Raw genomic sequence first — 21,826 nt, 5'->3', positions numbered from 1 at the left:
CTCAGCTATACCGCTTACGAGCTAGGTGATCCTAGACAAGTTACTTTACTTCTCAGAGTTTCATATATTTTTATTGTAAAATGGGGATAAAATAGTAGCTACATCACAAGGTGGTTGTGAGGCTTTTTTGTCCAAAGTGTCTGGCACAGAGGAGGCATTCAGCCAATGGTAGCTACTCTTTCCTGAGCACCGCAAAATCTGCAGCAGTTTCTGGCCTAGGGAATGCCCTCCCGCCCCTTGTCCCATGCTAAGAGTCTTTCTGGAGAACCTGCCCCCCTCAGATCCCTGGAATCCTCCCAGGTGTTGATGAGAGACAGGCTGCAAGCATACCCCAGACCTTTCCTCCTGCCATCTGGCTCTCTTCAGAGCCCCACAGGCACTCTCCACTGGCCCTCTGTGACAGGGCAAGCAGAACTGTCTTAACCTGGCTTCCGGGCTGGCTTGCAAAAGCTTTTTCTGAGCCAGTACCTTCTTTAAAATGGAAGAGGAGATCCCAGCTGGCCCCTCCATTCTGGAATGAAGCCCCCTGTAGGGCCTGGTCTGCCCAGGTTTCTGCCTAGGCTCAGCAGTGAAGAAGGCACACTGCTTTGTTCCCAGCACTCACACTGACTTTGTTGTTCCTGTGTTTTGTTTTGTTTTGTTTTGTTTTTTGCTGTTGTTGTTGTTCTTCTTCTTCTTTTTTTTTTTTTTAATCCGCAGCTGTGGTGTGATTTTGACAAGTCGATACCCTTGAAGAACCTGACTTTCAATTCCTCAGCTGTGTTTACAGATATCTGCTCCTACCCAGAGGTATTTATTCTCGAGCTCCCCTTGGGCTTAGGTACCTCCGCCAGCTCCACACAAGCACAACTGCCTGAAGGGTCTCAGAAAGCGTTCCAGAGGCCTGCTTTCTTCTTCTGTCTCCTCCTCCTCCTGCTGCTGCTGCTGCTCCTCCTGCTCCTCCTTCCCCTTCTCTGCCTTTCCCTTTCTCCCCTGCCTCTTTCCTGCCCTTACCTCCAGCCTTTCCTGATTCTCCCTTCTTCTTCCTCTTCCTCTCTTCCTTCTTCCCCTGTACCTCTATCCATGTTCCTCGCCCCTTCCCCCCTCCCCCATTCATTTCCCATTCTCATCTCGAAATCCTAGAGCAGAATGTGCTGTTGTTCCCAGTCTAGGGCAGAGTTACGGCTCAAATGCCTTTGGCTGCATTCAAGAAGGAGGGAAGGAAGGAAGAGAGGTAGGGGGAAAGGAAGAAAGAAAGAAGGGAAGGGGGAGGGAGAGGAGAAGTAAAGACGGAAGGAAGGAAGGAAGGGGGAAGGGGGGAGGAAGAGAAGGAAGAAAGGAGGGGAGGGAGGAAAAGAGGAAAGGGGTGGGAGAGATAGACAGAAAAAAGCTAAAAAGTCACAAACGCAGAAAACCACAACTAAATGTGAAACAAAGCACAGCACCACAGGGTCAGGAGGTGTCTCAGCAGATACCCACCATCATTATGTAAGTCTCACGCTCCCTTGGCCACAGAACCAGAGCTTTGCCCTGGGCCTTGGGGTCAGCCTATGGTACTAAGCAAAGGACAGTCTTGGGCTGTGTTAGCTGTAGCCCAGAACTTGACATTCAGGGGCAGAAATTCGGGGTCAGGAGAGAGGACAGACCCCAGCCAACCTCGCACCCCGGGGACCCAGGTCGACCCTTGTTCTCTAAGATTCCTCCACCACCTGGGTGAAGGAAAGCCTCTGTGTTGTCTCACCTAGACTCCAGAATCAGTGTGAGAAATGTTCTGACAAGGAGAGAAAGCCTCCTGCCCCGTACAAGGTGTAGAGCCCCTATTTGGTACACATGGTATCATTCAATACTCCAGAGGGTTATCATCGCCAATCCCTAGATCATGCAACAGAGGCCCAGAGAGTAACTTGCTCAGTGCCACTCCGCACCACTCCTGCCTGCCTGCCATCCGCCCTCACTTTTTTCCTTCCTTCTTTCTTTCTGTCCTTCTCTTCCTAATTCAGTGGTCAAGACTTGGAACTGCAATTCAAACCCTATCTGGCTTGTTCTTGATCTTGTGCTTCTGCATCCAGGCTCAGTCCTCCATTCCTAGGGAGGAACTAAGCTTTTCTTAAGGAAGTCCAGGGCAAGATGGAACTATCTATTGTTGGGGGACCTCCTCCCACCAAGGACTGAGAGAGCACAGACTTTGTGGACTCTGTGGGACACCAGCTCCCTGAGAATGTCTCAGGTTGGAGGGCATGAAGAGTGTCCCAAGAGTCAGTGAGCTGGCCACCTATCAACTATGGAGAGCTAGGTAAAGCTGGGTTTCAATCCGGGCTGAGCCCCTTTACCTGCTAGCAATGGAATCTTGAATCAGCTCTTCTTCTCCCTGAACCTGAGCTTCCTCATCTGTAAAGTAGAAAAAATAATATCTTCTTCACATGGCTTTTGTGGAGTTAGGGAATATCATATTGTCATGGTGCATACCTAGATGAGTTTGCTTATGTGTAGCTCCAGCATATCATCTGACATGGAGTTGGTGTTCGTGAGCTATTTGTCTGGACTTCCACATCACTCTAGAACAGTACATACCCTTGACTCCAAATCTAAACTCCCAAACTCAGGACCACAGTGTTCATGGGTTTGCCAGTCCTAAGAAAGTGGCTTTTTGATCACATAACATCATCTCTGTGCCTCAGTTTCCTTATCTATAAAACAAGAAGGAAAGTAGTACTTTCCTCAAGGGTAGTTATGAGGATTAAATGCATTAATCCATGTAAAGTGTCCAGAGTAGCATCTAGCACAAAGTATCTTCTCGTTAAATGTCAGCCAGGATGTATTTATGATTTCCTATAAGAAGGTTTTGAGCCTGCACCACTGATACACATTTATCTCTAAGTTACATTCCTCTATCACTGCGCTAATGTATTGTGTACATTGTGGAACATATTCAAAACATAGAAATGTTTAAAAATGAGATAAATTAAATAAGATTTTCAATACTTTCCTGCCACAACTGAAGGATCATCTTGCTCAGGGGTGAGCAAACTGTGGCCTCCAGCCAAATTCTACCTGCCACCTGTTTTGTAAGTAAAGTTTTATTGGAGCTTAGCCACACCCACTTAGTACCAATTGTCTATAGCTACTTTTGGGGGGTGAAGATTTATTTTTTTAATTAGAGAGAGAGGAAGAGAGCACACATGAACATGGAGAGGGGCAGAAGGAGAGGGAAAAAGAGTCCTCAACTAGATTCCACACTGAGCATGGAGCATAATGGGAGCTCAATCCCAGGACCCCAAGATCATGACCTGAGCCGAAATCAAGAATTGGCCACTCAACTGACTGAACCCCCCCAGGTGCCCCATCTGTGGCTACTTTGATAGTACAGTTGGCAGAGTTGAGTAGCTGCGAGAGGTGGTTTGGAGCCCACTGAGCCAAAATATTTACTAGCTGACCCTTTATAGAGTTTGCCAACTTTTGGCAATCCCCCCAGATGCAGGAATCCCACTGGCCACATTGATGGGAATCTGAACTCTTTCCATCACCATCTACCAACAGCCTGATTTGAAGGACCAGTTGCCATCTTGATATACGTGCCTCCCTACCTAGAGATTTGTCCACCGAACGAGAAGGAATTAGTTATTAAGACCTTGTAAAAGACTTAATTCACACACAATGCCTCCCAGCACTCACACATGTGTGACCCCAAATCCCTTCCTCTCTCTGAGCTTTGGCTTTCTCATCTGTGTACCTGACCTTTCTACCTCACCCCATGAGAAACAGGACTCAGTCCGAAAGCCTGTGACATAATCATATCATATAAACATGGATGATTTGGTGTAAGCATAAGAGGCTGTTTTAAGGGGGAGCCTGGGTGGCTCAGTGAGTTAAGTCACTGCCTTCGACTCAGGTCAGGATCTCAGGGTCCTGGGATCGAGTCCCACATCGGGCTCTCAGCTCAGCAGGGAGCCTGCTTCCCTCTCCCTCTCTCTCTGCCTGCCTCTCTAACTACTTGTGATCTCTGTCAAATAAATAAATAAAACCTTTAAAAAAATACCTTCTTTAAAAAAAAAAGAGGCTATTTTAATATATGGTATCGAGTATAATTTAGTCTTGGACTGGAGCTTGCCTATTACTCAAAATGGATGAAAATACAGTAAATGACAGTGAAGAACGCCGCATTCCAACTTTGATGTAAGAAATCATCTGGGGGGGGGGGGGGGGAGGGAAGAGACATGGGTTTGCAAAAATGAACGCAGATCACAGGCACAAACCCAGAGTGTCATTATCTCAAACACTTGCAAGGGGTTCTCAGCGGGCTCAGTAGGAAGACCTTCATTTTAGAGCTGAGCCCCTTTATTATGCGAGTCCCTATAGATGCGCATAAGTAGTCAACTGTATTTGCAGGAGCAGTTAGAGCTTGCTAATGTTTTGAAGTGTCCCTGAAAGCTGATCTCCCATAGGGGTGTCATTATCTGTGTCTTTGCTCATTAAATATTAGCTTTTGTGATGAAGAAGAAAGGTGGGCGGTATGGAAAGAGTAAGACAAGGTGGAGAAAAAGCAAGAAGGAGGCAGAAAGAAGAAGAAAAACAATTAAAAGAAAAGAGAATATGTGATCAAGGAAATAGGCATATTTTTTAAACTCCAAAAGTGACGATAAAAGCTAGTGCCTTCAGTTCTCTGGTGAATTCCTCAGGTGGGAGTCTTAACCCCGAGTGGTTTTGGAGGAAACTTTATTGAGGGTGGTCAGAAATCCCCAGCTGCTACTCAGGATAAAATTAGGTTTTCCCATGTTCCCGCAGCAATAGCCCCACCAAAACATTCAAATGAAGAAGGAGTATCAGTTGGCTTTGCAGGAAATTCAGAATTTTTTCCAGTTGAACAGAGGGCTGTTATAGGAGCTCATTTTGTTTCTGCACAGAACCAATTAGTTGCTATGGTTAAATATATAAAGAATATTGACTTGTTTTTTTCCAAATGATCATCAGTTTTTGGAATTGCCTTTGCCCACAAAGAGCCCAAAAGCCATACAGGCAAAGGATGATCCAAAAACCAACACACTCCACCATGCTGAAGCTTAGGTTTCAGGTCTTCAAGGACATTAACAGAACGTGAGAAACAGAACAGGTATGGGTGATAGAGGCTGCGTGGTGACCTTGAGTGAGCAAGAAGGACTCTTCTGCCATTTACTTGCTTTGTAGCCTTGAACAAGTCACTTAACTTCTCTGAGCCTTGGTTTTTTCAGCTGTATAATGGGACTATTTGTTGTTATTGTTGTTTTGTTTTGTTGATTGGAGCCTAATGTGGGGCTTGAACTTATGACCTTGAGATCAAGATCTAAATTGAGATTAAGAGTCAGTTGCTTAACTGAGCCACCCACTCACTCTTATAATGGGATTATTAGTAATACCTATCTCATAAGATTGTTGAGATGACAAAGAGAGATGACCTCAATAAAACATTCATTAAATGTTAGTTTCTTTCTTGAAGCCTTTGGTAACTAGGGCAAAATAGTGCCTGCCCAAGTGGAGATCTGAATTTAAGGAAGATAGGGACTTTACAAATTTCTTAAATGCACAAGATCCTCTGCTCCAAACATGAGATTATCTACATGATCATGTGTCCAGACTAAAAACTTGGACAGGCCATATTTTCATAGCCTGTTTCCCTTTCATAATCTTGCTCTTCTGGCCTCACCAGTTGTTTCCAAGATGGTGACCACCTTGCATTGCATCATTCAAAGAAAGCCAGATCCTTCAAGACCCTGTACTTATTGCCCATGCTGAGGGAGTGGTTTTGGAGGGCACACACTTAATTCCCACAGTGTCACCATGTTCCTCTCTGCTGGTCATTCTTCGCTGACAGCATATACTTCTTAGATACATGTTTCACAATGTCAAATTGCCATCCTCTGGAAGAACATTTAATTTCTGAAAGTCACTGAAATGCATGATCTGGCTGGACATCACTGTTCAGGAATCAATCACAGACTGCATCTTTGATGTTTTTCAAAAATGGACTCTGATGATGATTTACAAAGATCTGAGCTCAGTCATCAAAGAAGCACAGCCAAGACAAGGACATAATCTTGCAAGTGACTGTGTTGAATTGTCTAATAAGCACCACCAAGATAAGCATGATCCTACTTTTAAAAATATTGTGTTGTAATGCCTTTCCATAAGATATAGATACTGTGTAGGTTTTTTTTTTTTTTCACTATGTTTTGCTTCACAGATTTCCTGGCATAGTCATTATTTGTACAAATCATTAATACAGGTATGTCTTTCCAGGAAGGATTATGAGGTTAGAGTATCAACTGTGAATGTAGTTGCTTTTAGGAAATATCTAGAATAATTTATCACCCCTCAACCCAAGTCAGATATAAACATCACATCTACTTGTGGACTTTAAATGCAGTTTCGACAGATCTAAGTTAACAACTATAATAACCAAGAGAACATTCACCATTCTTCCCCTAGTATGGGGGGATAAAAAGGCCAGTCATCAAAACAAGGGTGTAGAAGAAGACAAAGCACAGTCAGATTGTAACAGAGCATCCAGCCTAAACAAAATGCCCCATCTCCCCTGCCACATGCAGTCCAGTAAAGAGCGAGGAACGTCAGGTTATTCATCTCACCTGCACCCGTGGTGACCCCCGGGTCCTGACACTGTCACTTCTGGACCATGTGGAAAGGGGAGGCTCAGGATGAAGCAGAGAAGCCTCTGTCTTTGGTCCATATGCACTTCACTGTGCTGATGGAACCAAGAGTTATCATCGAAAACCGGGCTCTGTGTGAATCAGAAAGTTTGGATTCTTTCCCTGAAGGACCGTGACTTATGAAAATTGTCAGTCATCTTTTCTTTTTCTTCTGTGAGTTTATAATGCCATGGGATTTGGCAGCAACCAAAGGGGGGCTGACAGCCCAGCATGCATGACCTGTGTGGGGCTGAGTTCAAGTCCTTCTTCATGTTACCATGGTGTGATATTCTTCTGCTTCCTCCTCTTCCAGGAGAAGAATGTGCTCCTATTGCCAAGGCCATTTATGATATTTTGTGACAGTGTCCTGACCTTAGAACAGTGCCTTCCAGCCTGGCATGGTTCTTAGTCCCCAGTAGGTCCTCATTCAACAGTTGTAGAATTTGGGCAAAATACTTATTTCATGCAAACATAATCCTCAACTTTTGATCCTCTGAACCCTTTGTCATGGCATGGGAGTCCAACTTTTTGTCAGTACAGACTTAGAAGATTTTGCTTTATTTGTCATTTCCCAAGTCAGTGTATTATCTGAAAATCTTGATTATTCAGAAACAGAAATGTGTTCTATAAGCTTCCCTCTTCTGTAAAATAACTATAAACATAGTACCTGTCCTTGGATCATGTTAAGAGTAAAGTAAGTGGAAGCATATGAAGCCACTCATAAAGGACCTTACGCAGAATTCATGCCCAGCAAATGTTTGGTTATGAGTACTACTTCCACCTCCCACCAACTTACCCCCCATGCACAGGCATCGCCACTCCCATTGATACCCTCACGCTACCGGGTGTTCATCTAGTGTGAGGACCTGGGCTGTCTCCCACCTCCACGTTCTCAGTGTCTGTCCCTCTTCTCCTACCCACATGTCAGCCTCACTACTGAAATGCCTCTCCCCTCTTTTTTCCTAACTTGGGCACCAAGGCGCTGGCACTCATTGGGGCAGTCAATCTTTTACTTTCCTGGTCAAAACTGCCATATCATGATTAGATCTCTTATTCCCTTAAAATGTCTGTGTTCTCTATTAAAAATTGCTAGAAACTGACCAGTCCCTACCATTTCTCATACATATCCTGGTGGGACGATGTTTCATCATTTAAAACCTAGGAAGAAGTAGAGAACCCCTTGATGATACAGGAGGCAGACTTCTCGGGAACAGAGGGACTCCCTGCAGAACAGTACGTTGATCCCTGCCTCATTTGGTATTTGGTGTTATGATGAGATTAAAGGACTTTACAGATGGAAATTATCCACCCAAAGCCATGTCCTATGTGTCCATATTTTGCATTGTTATGATTATAGTGTATATAAAATTTTATATCCCGCTTTTTGGCATTAAGTTATCTTGAAAACATTTTCTATACATTGCCTTTGAAATGCTCCTCTGAAAATCTTTGTCTATGGAGATTTTTATTTTGGGGGGGCTACCTATTTTTTCACACTTTTCTCCTCATTGTCCTCTCGTACCCTCAACAATCCCTAATGAATGTTCTTATTTCTCTTTTCCCACAGCCCCTCAAACATGAGAGACTCTACACATTAGTCTCTGTATCTTCTGTCTTCACTTTTCATGTTCTTCTTGGACAATCTCCACACTGTGGGGTCAGCTGAACCATGTCAAACATGTCTCCAGACCCATCTCTCTTTTGAGCCTCAGCCTCACACTTGTGGTTGCCCTCAGTTGTCCTTTCTGAATCATCCTCCATCCCTGAAGCCTGAGAGCCCTAAAGCTGAATGCATTCCTTTTCCCCATCCTCATTCTGTAGTTGGTTTTTTCTCTTAGTTAATAGATTAATCCCTGCTGGAATGCTTACCACCAGTCCTGACTCCTCCCTCCCCCATCTTCATGTAAAGTTACACATGTTTCTTGCCCCATCTATTGGGTTAGTCCCTAAACTTGTCGTTAAACCTTCAGCTTTTCTCCATGACTTACAACCCCTCCTGTACTTATTTACCCCACAGTTTATTCTTAGACCACTGACCTGTTGAATGCATTACAAACCTGAACCCCACCTGTGGCTCCTTGCAAAATAAAGTGCAGACTTCTCAGCAGCACATACAAGTTTTTGCAATGTGGCTTTGCCTCCTACCTCTGCCCTGCCACACCTGTGAAATCCTAATATCCAGGACCCATTCAGGGGGCACTCTAGAAGCTGTGGGGCATCTGAGTTCCTTGGCTAACTTAAAAGAACACAGAGACTATTGGTTGTTTGAAAGAAATTTAGTCATTGTGTTGGGCCCAGCATCCTCCCAAGTTGTAGGAAACATGCAATTTATGGGTCCAGATGCAGCTGAAAGAGAGGTTTTTCAAAGTTATAATACTTCAGTTGCTTCCTGTTCCTCTCCATTCCCTGGTCTCACTCCCATTATTCATTCAAGCTAGAAAAGGGACAGAGAAAATTCTCCTGGTGTTATCTACCCAGGGTCCTTATGCTGCTGATTTCCTGTGGTTTACAGCATCACCATAAGGTTCATATTGCTGGCAGAGAACGTCCAACACATTGGTGTTGGTCTCTACATATTGGCTTTACATCTTAGACCACCAGGTGTGGTCCAGGCCATCTCTCACCTTGGAATTCCCATTGCCTAGCAACATGCTTTGATTGCAACAGCCACACGGGAAGTCCTTATCACACTTCTTAAACTTAACTGTTGTGACTTCATTAACTTTTGCTCAAGGGCATAATCATTTTGCCAGCTTTAATTTAATACACAATTTGTAATTTGCATTGACAAAACCATGCACAATCCTTTATTATGATGCAGGTAACAATGAAACAAGATGCTTCAGGTCTACCCAGCTCTCCTCTATCTGTTAAAATGATGGCTTCAGGGCATCAAGATGAGTTACCTGAAAATCTTGCCAAGGGAAGATCTTAAAGGAGAGTTGAAGAAAGCTCATCATCCATTTCAGACATGGACACAATTGGATTTACTAAGAAAGAAAGACAAAAGTGAAGGGTGTACCATACGCAGGGGTCTTTAGGGATAGGGACATAGCCTTATTCATTTCCAAGTCTACTACATGCACAATAAAGTCTTGTTCATGCTCAGTGAGGTCTCATCAAGGTGCTATCCACATTTGTTGATATTGCTGTTGAAAATGTACATTAATGAGTCAGTTTGACTTAGGAACTCAATAAACGTGTCTTCGATAGTCACTTGGAGATGTCTAGAAGTTCTTATGGTGTCCTCTGCCCATCCAGAAACTCTTTCTGTAATAAAAGAAAGGAGACCTCCAATTGCCACAAAAAGTCATGCATAAAAGGGCTGGAGTGGATGTTAGGGATTATCAAGCTCAATGTGCCCACTGCAGTCACACGTACGTGGACAGATTGCTTCCAAGGGTCCTAGGTGCCATTTTCCAGGTGTGAGAATTGGAACAATTCACACGATCTCTGTGAGCCTCAGTCTCTTCACCGGTAAAGTAGGAATTATGATTCCCATCTTGGCCAGTTATTTTGAAAATTACAAGAGGACCACATGGGCCTTAATAATGTGACTTTTATTCTTTTTTCCCACTGGAGAGTCAGAATCCAAACCAAACATGCCATTCAGAATGCTACAGTGGGCAGGATAGGAGGCCAGGCACCATCCTACAAAGGGCTGAACTATGGCTGGGCAGACTGAGCTGCAAGGCCTGTACCAGGATTCCAGCTTGAATGGCACCAGTCTGGCCTTTTGAACAGCTACTTCTTATACAAGGAGATAGATCTTATTCTGGATGTGGGTGGCGCTACGGAGGAACAAGCCAGCTTCCAGAGCATCTGGAAATGAACACTAAGGCTTCTCAAAGGAGAAGATGCTCTTCAGAGAATGGAGGCTTAGTCACATGGATGACTCTGAACCACGAAATGCAGAGCTCAGAGGTCCAGGAGAGTTGGGAAACAGCCATGGGAGGTGCAGGTAGATAGGGAGGCTGGAACATATGTTGGGTTTAGAAAGTGAAGGGAAATCTGATCTGTGCTGGCCTTGGGAGCTTCCCACTTGAGTTTGAGGGACTCGTGAGCCATGACAGTCCTTCAAGCTGAAGCAAGGCATGATGAGGTCTGTGTTTTAGAAATTCTGGAGAGAGAAAGACAGTGTGTATTCAGGGGTTGGGGGCTGCAAGCAGACAGAGCTGCCAGAAACTGTTCGGGAACCAGAACAGAAAATGCTTGGGAGAGGAGAGCTGCCTGGGTGTGAGCTCCCTGAAGGAAGTGGAGGCTACAGACTTGGGGTGGCCTTGTTGTGGAGCGTGGGGAAGAGAAAGGCAGCAAAGAAGAGACCAAAGGTTCTTTGGCTTAGGACTGGCATAAATGGTCCCCAAAGCCCAGGGAACAGAGACTCAGGAGGTGGTAAGGAAGCGATGAGTTCTATTGGAGGCCTGTTGGACTTGAGGGCAGCCTGAGGTCTTCAAATGGAGGTGCTCAGCTGCTACCTGCATCAGGAGACCTGGCATCCATGCTGAGGGGACTGGCCCTCCTACATTCCTGTTGGATTCTGACCACCTCCTCTCTCTCTGTTTCCAGTACTTCGTCTTCACTGGGGTGCTTGCCATGGTGACCTGTGCAGTTTTCCTCCGCCTGAACTCTGTCTTGAAGCTGGCTGTGCTGCTGATTATGATCGCCATCTACGCTCTGCTGACCGAGACCATCTATGCGGGCCTCTTTCTGCGCTACGACAACCTGAACCACAGTGGAGAGTAAGTCCTCACCATCACACGCTCGAAAAGGGCTCAACTCCCAGTTGGAAATGGAGCCTTGGGGAAGATGATTGAGGTGGCATCACCAAAACTTGGGGACCATTGGATATTGACTTCTGTTTCTCAACTCAGGAGCTCTCTGGTTTACAAGTTTAGGCAAAATCCCTTGTTTTCAGTTGTAAAGTTTGGACTGAGTAGTAACGAAAGAGTAGCTCCAGTCTCCTTCCTCCAAACTTAATAATTTATGATTCCTTCCAATTTAACAGCTCTGAGATGCATGAAGTCTGATTATAATTTGGCTGTGATAATATTAATAGTAGCATTGAACACTTACTACGGTCCTTGCCCTGGATTATTTGTGAAATACAGAAAAGTACAAAAAATAATGTCTCACCCTAGATTTCTTGCAGCAGAGCTGAAACAAGGTGGAAAAGCCAGCACAACTCCAGGGCAGTGAAAGAGAGGGAGAAGAGGTCTGGAGACAAGCATAAGCTGACATGTTATTTTGTGGCCTCATCGGTCAGGAGAAGATTGGAAAGAGCCACTCAGGGATACCTGGGTGGCTCAGTTAGTGAGCGTCTGCCTTAAGCTCAGGCCATAATCCTGGGGTCGTGGGATCGAGTTCCACATGGGGCTCCTGCTCAGCAGGAAACCTGCTTCTTCTTCTGCCTCTGCCTGCAATTCCCCTTGCTTGTGCTTTTTCACTATCTCAAATAAATAAATAAAATCTTTAAAAAAAAAAAAAAGAAAGAAGAAAGGAACCACTCGGTTGAAATGTCTCTGGATGGGCAGTGAAGTGAGGAAAGCTGGCTCAGACACAGAAAGGGAGAGAGATTTCTCTCCTGGATCCATCCTTTTCCTGTCTCTCATGAGTCACAGCTCCGTCTCCAGATGACCTTCCTGGTGACAGCCCGTGGTCCCTCACACAGCCCCATAGGAAGCCAGACCCCACCCCTGCACCATGGAGCTTCACCCGAGCCAGCAGTGGCCTAGGCAGTGGCCTCAGGTGTAGGAAGCTTAGAGCTAACTGAGACCATAGTAAGGAGCCCACCAAATGAGAAAAAAAATATGAGGCAAAGATTGTCCAAAAAGCCCCAGAAAATGTGCTGGATACTAATTATATCAACATCTCTAAACCAACCCCTAGAAACAACGTTAATAATGAGTCATGTTTACTTCTTCATTTTTTAAAGATTTATTCATTTATTTTAGAGAGAGAAAGCACACAAGAGTGGGAGGGGCAGAGGGAGAGAAAGAATCTCTAGCAGATTCTGTGCTGAGCATTGAGCCCAATGCGGGGCTCTATGCCATCACCCTGGGATCACAACCTGAGCCAAAATCAAGAGTCAGAGGTTTAACTGAGTATGGTACCCAGGTGCTCTTACTTCTGCATTTTAAGAGTATCAAGTATTTCGGATATTTTGCTATGATATTCAGATGGTCTCTCGTCCCCAGCATTATTCCCTCCTCCTAAGAGCCAACTTCTAAGGCACTTACTGTGTATCCTTCCCATCTATGTATTTTATATACATTAAGTGATGTCTGTATTATAAATTACTTATAAAATTGTTTCGGCGTCATGCAGTATTGCATTTCTTTGATGATTCTAGTTTGATGGCCACAGATGTAATTCTGCAGACTGCCCTCACAATCGGCAGCGGTAAAATGTTCCAATTCCATAATATGAACCTACCAAAATATATTTATCATTTGACCTATGAATAGACCGTCAGGCTGTTAGTAGTTTTCCTTACTTAAAAAATGCTTCAGTGACCATTATCAAAAATGTCTCCCGGAACTTAGATCTAAAAGCACACTTGCTGGATTGGGAGGTGTTTCTATGTCCCACTTTGTACAGTTTTGCCAAACTTCTCTCCACTCTCGACACACCCCTCGCAAAGCCGTCAGAGCCATCTGGTCACCTCATTGTCTCTCTCACGATTTCCCTCTCACAAGCAATGGTCCTGTTGCTCCTTGTTCCCGCCTCACCCTTGTTAGACTTTCAAAATTCTTGTCAAACTCATGGGTGTGAATCTCATTTTTCCCATTAGTACTTCCTTGGTCTGAGCAAGTTTGTGCATTTTTGTTTATTAACTATTTGTATTTCCTTTTAAGTGAACTGTCAGGTCATCTCCCTTGACTGGTCTTCTTTTAGGCTCCTTGCCTTTTTCTTACTGGATTTGTGAGGCTTCTTTATAAATTCCAGATGCAAATTTCTTTTTTACGCGTCAGACACTTTATGTACATGACCCCGTTTGATCCTCACAGCAACCATCCGAAGAACATGAGCTCAGAAAGGTTAAACAGTTTTCATGGTGCCCATGGCTAGTAACGAACAGATCTGGAGTCAAATGGGGCTTATCCTGGCTTCAAAGTCCGCCTTTGTCAATACTGCGCACACTTCTTCTAAGTCAAGCTGAAGAATCTCTCATCATATGCCCAGGGTTCAAAAAGTCAAAACAGTTTCAAATTAGGTAAAATAGTTAGTGGCAATAGGTGTGGCCATGGCCAAACAGAGGACAAAGAGATGTAGGAACAAAATAAGCCACATTTGTGGTAAGAATAAAATTAAACCAACCAGCCAGGGCGTTGGCTTCAAATCCAGAGTCTGTTGCATTAGGAAGTCACTTCCCATTTCTGGACCTCAGTTTGCCTGTCAGTGAAATGGAATAACTGTCCTCTATCCCGGGGCCATGTGAGGCTCTGATGTGCCTGGTACACAGCAGGAGATCCGTAGCAGTGCATTCCTAGCTCCTCCCCCCTTCTTAGGAGAGAGGTTTATTAGTTCTGAATTCTGTTTCGAGGGCTTCGGGAAGAGCTTGTAGTGAAATTGTAAGTAGGATTGTGAACGTGAATCCAATCCCAAGCTCACTGGTGCAAGGTCAGAGTATTTTTCTCAGCATCTTCCTGATTCAAGATCAGTTATTGGCGAGTCTTGTATTGACTCACACTTTGCTATCCATGGAACTAAACTAATAAGGATCAGAAGAGCTCTTTCAACCTTCTCGTTCACTGAGTTACAGATCAGCAGATCAGCGGCCACTGCGCGTCCCATTGGCAGCCAGAGCCTGCTCATGCTGTCGGGGGTTAGCCAACACTTCAGGAGCTTACCTTGGGCACTTCAGTGACGCTCCGCTGGTTGTACCTGGGGGTTAGGTACACTTGTAATGCAGAGTGTGAAGAACCTTCCACTGGCAGCCTGGCTGCATCTCCAGCCAGATGGTCTCAAATACTTCAGACCGGCATCTCCCAGTCTGCTCAGGAGGCCCTCCATGACAACTCACCACCTCAGCAGATGACCCTGAGTCCAAAACAGGAGGGGCACCCTCTCCCCCCAGTATATTATCAATCCCTGGAGACTCATCTATCTCAGTATGCCTTGTAAGGAAGCGCTCTATCACAACAGGTGTGAGTACAGGTTTAGGAGTTAAGGCACTTAGGTTCAAACCCCAACACTGCCATCGGCCAGCTGTGTGATTCCCAAGGGAATTCATGAAAAGTGACAATCCCTCTGAGCACAGCTTTTCTTACCTGTAAAGTGACAGTAGCAACCTGTCCTATGTTGGAGGAGTATCCAAGAGATCAAATGTGATCATGGAAACTTAGCATAAGGCCTGGAACAGAACAAGCACTTGAATGATACTAACAATTATTATCCCACATGCACCCTCCATGCCGTAATGCTGCTGTCCTAGAAAGATCCTCGTTCTCATCTCTGGGCTGCTGTCACCTAACTAACTGATCTTCCAGCCTCCACTCTTGATGCATCCTGCTCAAAACCATCAGAGACATCTGGTCAACTCATTATCCTTCTTAAAACCCAGAAGGGGTTCCAAGGCACTTGGGTTACTGGGTCGGTTGAGCTTCCAACTCTTGATTTTGGCTCAGAGCATGATCTCAGGATTGTGAGATCAAGCCCTGCATCATTCTCTGAATTCAGCTAGAAGTCTGCTTGGGATTCTGTCTCTCCTCTGCCTCTCCCTCCCACCCACACCCGCACTCATTCTCTCTTTTTCTCTAAAAATAAACAAATCTTTTAAAAAAATCCCTTAAGGGGCTCTTTATCACCTCTAAGATGCTAAAATTCAATCTGCTTCCCAAGGACTCCCCATGTCTCCCAGTCTGGTCCCCATGACTCCTCCAGTCTTTACTCCTGCAGCTCCAAAGACCATCACCTATACATTGTTATTACAGACATGGCATACGACCAACACTTAGCAAATGTAGTCATTAGCGTGGGGACAGAATAAAGCATCATTCAAACTGGCTGGCTCATTTTGAGATTCAAAAGGGGAAATGGGAGTAATCGCTAAACTAAGAATGTGGCATCAGAAGCACAAATGGCCAGAGCTCTGAGCTTGGTGCTTAAGATGTGAAACTGCATCCTGGCTCTGATAGGAATCAGCTGTGTGACCCGCGGCAAGTAGCTTCTCCCTGGTCCTTGATTTTAAATGTATAAAATAGAAGCCATGCAAGGGGTATTATGTTATCTATTATACCTATAGTATGGAATAGAACGGACCCACCCAACTTGCCTTGTAAATGTTGAATTACATGGAATTATTTTCATAATATGTACTAAGTACAGAAGGAGGTTTCAAAAATAATATGAACCATACAGTCCTTAATGTATAAGCATATTTTTGCATGGAGGAAAGGGAAGGGACACTTAGTTGACACCAAAATATTTTTTTTAAGATTTATTTATTTATTTTAAAGAGAGAGAAAGAGGGAGAGAGAACAACCTAGGGGAGGGACACAGGGAGACTGAGAGAAGTCCCCAAGCAGACTCCCCCTGCATCCAGAATCTGCTGAGAGGCTGTATCGCAGGAGCCTGAGATCATGACCTGAGCCGAAATCCAGAGTCGGACCCTCAACTGTGTCACCCAGGCACCCCTGGTTGGCTCCAAAATATTAATAATTGTTTTCTCTGGGTGGTAGGCATAAGGACAATTTTTATTTTCTTATTTGTGAATTTGTATTAGCTTCCAAATTTACCACGATTAACATAAATACTTCTGTAATGAGTAACACTCAAATTAAACAGTAATTTTTATGAGACATCAGATAAGATGCTCTCTAAAGACTGTTACAGCCCTTGAGAATCAGCATTATTCTACATGTGTTTTTACTTAATTATGAGCCTTTCTATTAGCATAGGGAGATGGTTGTATTAATTCCATGATTTTATTACTATAAATAAATTAATTCAAAATGCCCCTGGTTTTACGTCTGTGCCACCCCATATCAAGCAAAGTGTTAGAACTTCATTCACATTTTGGTCATTTGACTCTCTTGGAAGTTCTTCAAAGAATCACAGAAGCTACCAGGAAAAAAGAAATTCCTTCTAAACTCAAATCACAGTTTTTGGATGTTCCTTGGCCTGGCTGACTTTCTATGCATACTTTGCAATCTTGACTCCAGCTATAATATTTCCAGGTGAAATAGAGTTTAAAGACTAGGAAACCATTCATAGTAATTTTCCCATACTTTTTTTCTGATCTAGCCAGCTCTTTATTTTTGGTCAGCCTCTGCTTTCCAGAGGTATGGGGGTTTTCCCTTGAAAGTGTGTTGCAAGTGACACATTGCTGGCCTTCCAAAAGTCTTCTACGTCACAAAGAAAAGGATGTCAAAAGTGCCTGGGAGAGCAGGCATCCCAGGAGGGCACACTCAGGAGGAGTTAAATGCAGGATGTCTCCCATTCCCATGAAGCTGTGTGAAGGAGGGCTTTATTTCAAGCATCCCCACCAGGAGCAAGAGCAAGCACCAGCAGGTTTCAACCAGCTAGCTAAGTAAGATACATGCCCCATACCTACAAAGCTTATGCCATCTTTTCCTCCTGAAATCTACCACCCTCGAAGACTCAGCTCCTGTGTTTCCAGAATATCCATCTTGGATTACTTTCTCTTCCCATGTATTCCCATGGCAACAAGGACGTATTTTTACAATGAAGTGTATTGTGTTACGAACTTATCTATCTGTTCGGTTCTCTCTTTTCCTGGACTGTTTTGAGGGCAAAAACAATGTGCTTTCTTCATTTTCTATACCCCAGCATGTGTCTGGTATGCAGTAGTGCTCAGTAATTATATGCTTTTGCTGGGGCTATAGACGACAGACACAATAATGAGTATCATCTATTATTAGCGTCTTATCTCCAAGGAAAAGCAGATGGAACTAGGAATTCACAAATTGGAATCTTGTGCCAGCCCATAGACATCCTGGTCCCCTTGGGTTCCCGTATGCACAAGAGCTCCCCAAGAGAAAGCACATTTCTGTTCCTGAGTTCTTGTTCTATCTGCAGATCTGGACTGGGCCCACTCTGGATCAGCTGGGAGGGTCTTCAACATAAAGCTAGATGAGATGCTGGTCTTGGCAGCGGGGTTCAGGCCCCCATTTCCTGAGCCCAGTACTACTGTTCATCTCCAGTGAGGAGAGAAAAGGGAAGGCTCGAGACCACCTGGGTTTGGTCTTGTCAGCATCCATTCTATCCCCCCCACCTACATGCTGCATTTCCTCTTTGATGGCACCTTGTGTCTATAAGCCTCATCAGAGTTAAGCCACTAATGAATATATGTGTGCTTTTGGTTGGGAGGCAATAAAACAGAGAGTGACATGATCCGGTTTTAGTGACACAGAATATTCCAGAAAGCATGTTGGAAATAGATGTTGGAAGGCAATGCAGGGGGCTACTGAAAGCTGTGGTGGCTGCCCTCAGGGGGTAGAGGTAGAGATGGAGAGAGCGGAGGGACAGGGCATATATTTGGGTGGAAGAGCAGACAGGATTGACATATTGGGGTGATGAGGGCTGACTCCTAGGTTTGTTTTGTATTTGGCTCAAGCATCAGGGTGAGTGGATGATGGGGGCCTCTCCTGAGATAGGAAGAACAGGAGTAATGGAAAGCAAGTCCCAATGTCCCCACAGATAATTTGTCTATAACATTTTATTCTGAGTTTTCTTCATTAGTCCCCAGAAGCCTGTCAAGAGGACTGTTGATTTCCACAGATTGCCAGTGTCCATAGTCAAAGTCCAATGTTGCTTCTTCCAAACCTTTTGGCTCCTGGTTTTGCTTGTCCTGAGAAAGGCTTTGTGCTGGGCTGAAATGAAAGAGAGAAAACATGCAGAACCGAACAAGGGTTTTTGGAACTTCTGAATTCCTTGGATGACTGAAAGTGATATCCGTGTTTAAATATAAGCTTACCCATCTTCGGCTGCCCTCCAGCTTGATCTCTGGGAGAGCCCAGGACAAGCCAGACCAGTGACCCTTCAGCATGTGCCCCAACAAGGACTGTGAATGGAGCATTTGGTGGGGGTTGAGGGGTGTCAGTCCAGGAGGAGATGACGCACAGGGAACAAAGGTTTTATTAAAATATATAAGAAATAAGATGGGGATTATAACAGTGCCTGACTCATAGAATTAATATAAGAATTTTAAACTTAGAAAGAATTAAAATAGTGTCCAAATCATTGAATCAATTTAAGAATCTAAGCGAAAGCAGCTAAAACAGACATAGCCACACTGTCAGCACCATGACCCTATCTCTGAAATAGAATAACATCTAAAGAAAAAGGAGGCATCCTGGTCTTCATGTGGATTTTTGTGATGAGAAAGTTTCAAAGCTCTTTGAAGTCTGGAAGTGTTCCACAAAGGGAAAACATTTTGATCAATGTGAGTGCATTGTTGAGATGTTAGACTCTAGATTCGTCCACCAGGTGTGACAAAAGTGACCTCATACCCTGGAGAATCAACTGATTTCTGAATTAGCCTATGTGGAAACCTTCAGGCAGCACCCCTATTGCCTAGTGGGTGCTCAAGAAATATTCCCTCTTTTCTGTTTATCCAGCTTCTTTCTGAACCTGCTAATGAGTCTCCTTGGGGTCCCTCGATGGTTGTAACCTTGCCTTTCTTCTTGTCATCTTTCCTTTCTTCTTCCAACAGAGATTTCCTGGGGACCAAGGAGGCATCACTGCTGCTGATGGCCATGTTCCTCCTTGCTGTGTTCTACCATGGACAGCAGGTAATGCAACACTTTGCTCAAACTCCCCTCTGCTACTTGGCATTTCCCATTGCCCTGAAACCAATCTAGGAGTCCTCTGCTCTTCCTTGCAGCGAATGACCCATCAGCTGCCTGCAGGAAGTGGTGATTCTTAATGACTTGGTTCCTAGTAAAAACCACCTTAAAAAAACTAAACTGGAGAAGATGATTTGGCAAGCCAGGATGTTTTAATGCCTTTCAGGTATATCTCTTTCAAAGAGATCATTGTTATGAAAAACAAACAAACAAATAAAAACTTACCATTTCTGCCTGAGGCAGACCGGGATCTCTCCCATTTCCATTACTCCCAGCATGGAGTCGTTCCCAGACAAGTTGTGTGCTGGGCTTGGGAATCTTGCAGGTGAGAGGATCAGTGGAGCCAGGGTCCTAGTCTAGCCTCTGACTCTCCGTTTGTGGCCTTAAGCAAGTTGCTCGTCTCCCTGAACGTAGAGGTCTTCCTCCAGTGTGAAATAGGATAGTAACACCTGGATACGTCCGTTTTGGAGAATTGTCTGAGATTATCATGTGCAGCATTTTGCACACTGCCTTATGGAAGTATAGGAAGTGTGTCATTCCTTACTTGTCCAAGCAGATAAAGGGCCTAAAGTGTATCAGTGCCACCTCCCTGTAAAGCATGACTCTGCCAGCATCTGGGGTGGGCACTGTGGCGGGCTCCGTCTAAAACCCCATCCCTGACCCCAAAGGTTCTAGTCTCCCAGAGGACCTGCTACGTGGCGATCAGGCTGTCCAACAACTTTTTGAGTCATTGGGGCAAGAATTTATTCTGCATAGGAGTGCGATACCAGACTTCGCCCCAGGAGGCTTACCTGCTGTGGTCAGTAGGACATCTCCATGCAGACTCAGACCATGACTGCTGTGGTGTTCATCAGCCGGGGAGATTTTCTCTCCCTGGTGGAACCAGCCCCTGCCAGCTTCTCTGCCCTGCCCTGGATCCCAGTACATCTTTCTTTGGTCTACATCCACTTCAAAAAAAGTTACCAGAAGAGGAGAAAAGCAAAATAGAAGACTCAGCTAGGGCAGAAATAGAAACATAGCGCTAAGAAATCACCATGGAAACAGGGAGGTAATCGACCCTGATAAACCCTGAAACAGCCCCAATCCCTAAGAACCTAGAAATACATACAAAGTTATGTGTAATAAGGGGGATGCAACATGTAGCCAAGGGGGAGAAAGATAAGTATAAAGACTTGACGAGGGAGAAGTGTTAGTGTATATCAAGTTCTAGCTCTGTGCCTCTGTTATCTAGTATCATCCTCCCAACAACCGGGATTGGTAATTCTTGGCAGTCTATTTTGCAGATGAAGAAAATCATGCTACTCATCTAGTCAGGGGGGAGAACCCATTCAAACCCAGATTTTTCTCCAAAGCTCACCCTTTCCACTTCTCTAGACAGGAGAAAGAAACAAGTTCACGCACCAACACAATGGTCCCAGGCACTCAATCTTGCAGTGTGACTTTGATTTGGTTTTAAATTTGAGCTGAATTCATGGCAAAATAATAAGGCAAAGTCAAAAACTAACCATTTCCAGAATTCCTATATTTAGTTATTTCTAGCTCTCTGTTAGAGCTGAGGTCATATCTTCCATGTCTTGATGGCTTCTGGTTACAGAGGAAAACCCCTTAGTCTGACATGCAAACAGCCATCCCTAAGAAGGCTATGAAGATGAAATCAGACAAGGCGATCCTACAGAGAAACATACCCACCCTCCATCCCACAGGTTTGAAACTGATGAGTGAGCAACACCCCCACACACACATAAGATAACTGATAGCAAGTTCAGAGTGAGGGAGCTCATTTCACAATAGGAAGGATGTTCCTTTCTCCTCTATCAGCATAAGGAATTATTTTGTGCCCTGGCAATGTCCCTTCCCCAATACCCTTTTAACATTCTGATTTAATTTGTTCTGTGCTCCCTTTGTCCCGGGAAACAGACAACCTAACCATGTTAAGATTATTTGTAAAGTAAGGGTATATTTGTGCATAGGGAGGATCCAAGTGCTTAAGTGAAATCTGATATGTCCCCTTCTTCTTTTTAACTTTCAAAAGGCTCTAAAATTACATAATCACATCCCATAATGGTAGCAGCACAGGTTAATTGGCTGTGTAGTAGGGGAGACATACTCACACCCCAACTCTGCCACTTAGTGGCTATGTGACCTTCCTCAATTTACTTAACTTTCTGAGTCTCAATTTTCTTGCCTATAAAACGGGTATGCTAGTAACCGCCTTACCTCATAGGGTCGTTATAAGAGTGGATAAGAATATAATTGTAATGTACTAATCCCAGTGTTTGCACACAGAATAGGTCTTCAAAAATCATAAGCTATGAATGCTTTACTTTGAAAACAGGCCTCTGAGGTAAACAGGGAAAGTAT

General features: G+C 44.4%; 1 protein-coding gene across 3 annotated transcripts in view; it reads left to right on the top strand.

The window, feature by feature from the left end:
- The window catches only part of ADCY8 (adenylate cyclase 8), a 223,412-nt gene that overhangs the window by 174,045 nt on the left and 27,541 nt on the right, over positions 1-21,826 (top strand). For 2 of the 3 annotated variants that reach the window (XM_059395176.1, XM_059395174.1), the window contains 3 exons: positions 700-789; positions 11,223-11,395; positions 19,333-19,411. In XM_059395176.1, coding sequence (XP_059251159.1) covers positions 700-789; positions 11,223-11,395; positions 19,333-19,411 — 342 coding nt within the window. The remainder of the gene's footprint in view (positions 1-699; positions 790-11,222; positions 11,396-19,332; positions 19,412-21,826) is intronic. The other variant, XM_059395175.1, reaches the window with a different exon arrangement.

Source organism: Mustela nigripes, chromosome 3 (genome assembly GCF_022355385.1).
Source record: "Mustela nigripes isolate SB6536 chromosome 3, MUSNIG.SB6536, whole genome shotgun sequence".
Taxonomy (NCBI): Eukaryota; Metazoa; Chordata; class Mammalia; order Carnivora; family Mustelidae; genus Mustela; species Mustela nigripes.
Note: the sequence above shows the minus strand (reverse complement) of the source record. Positions and strands in the feature narration are given on the sequence as shown.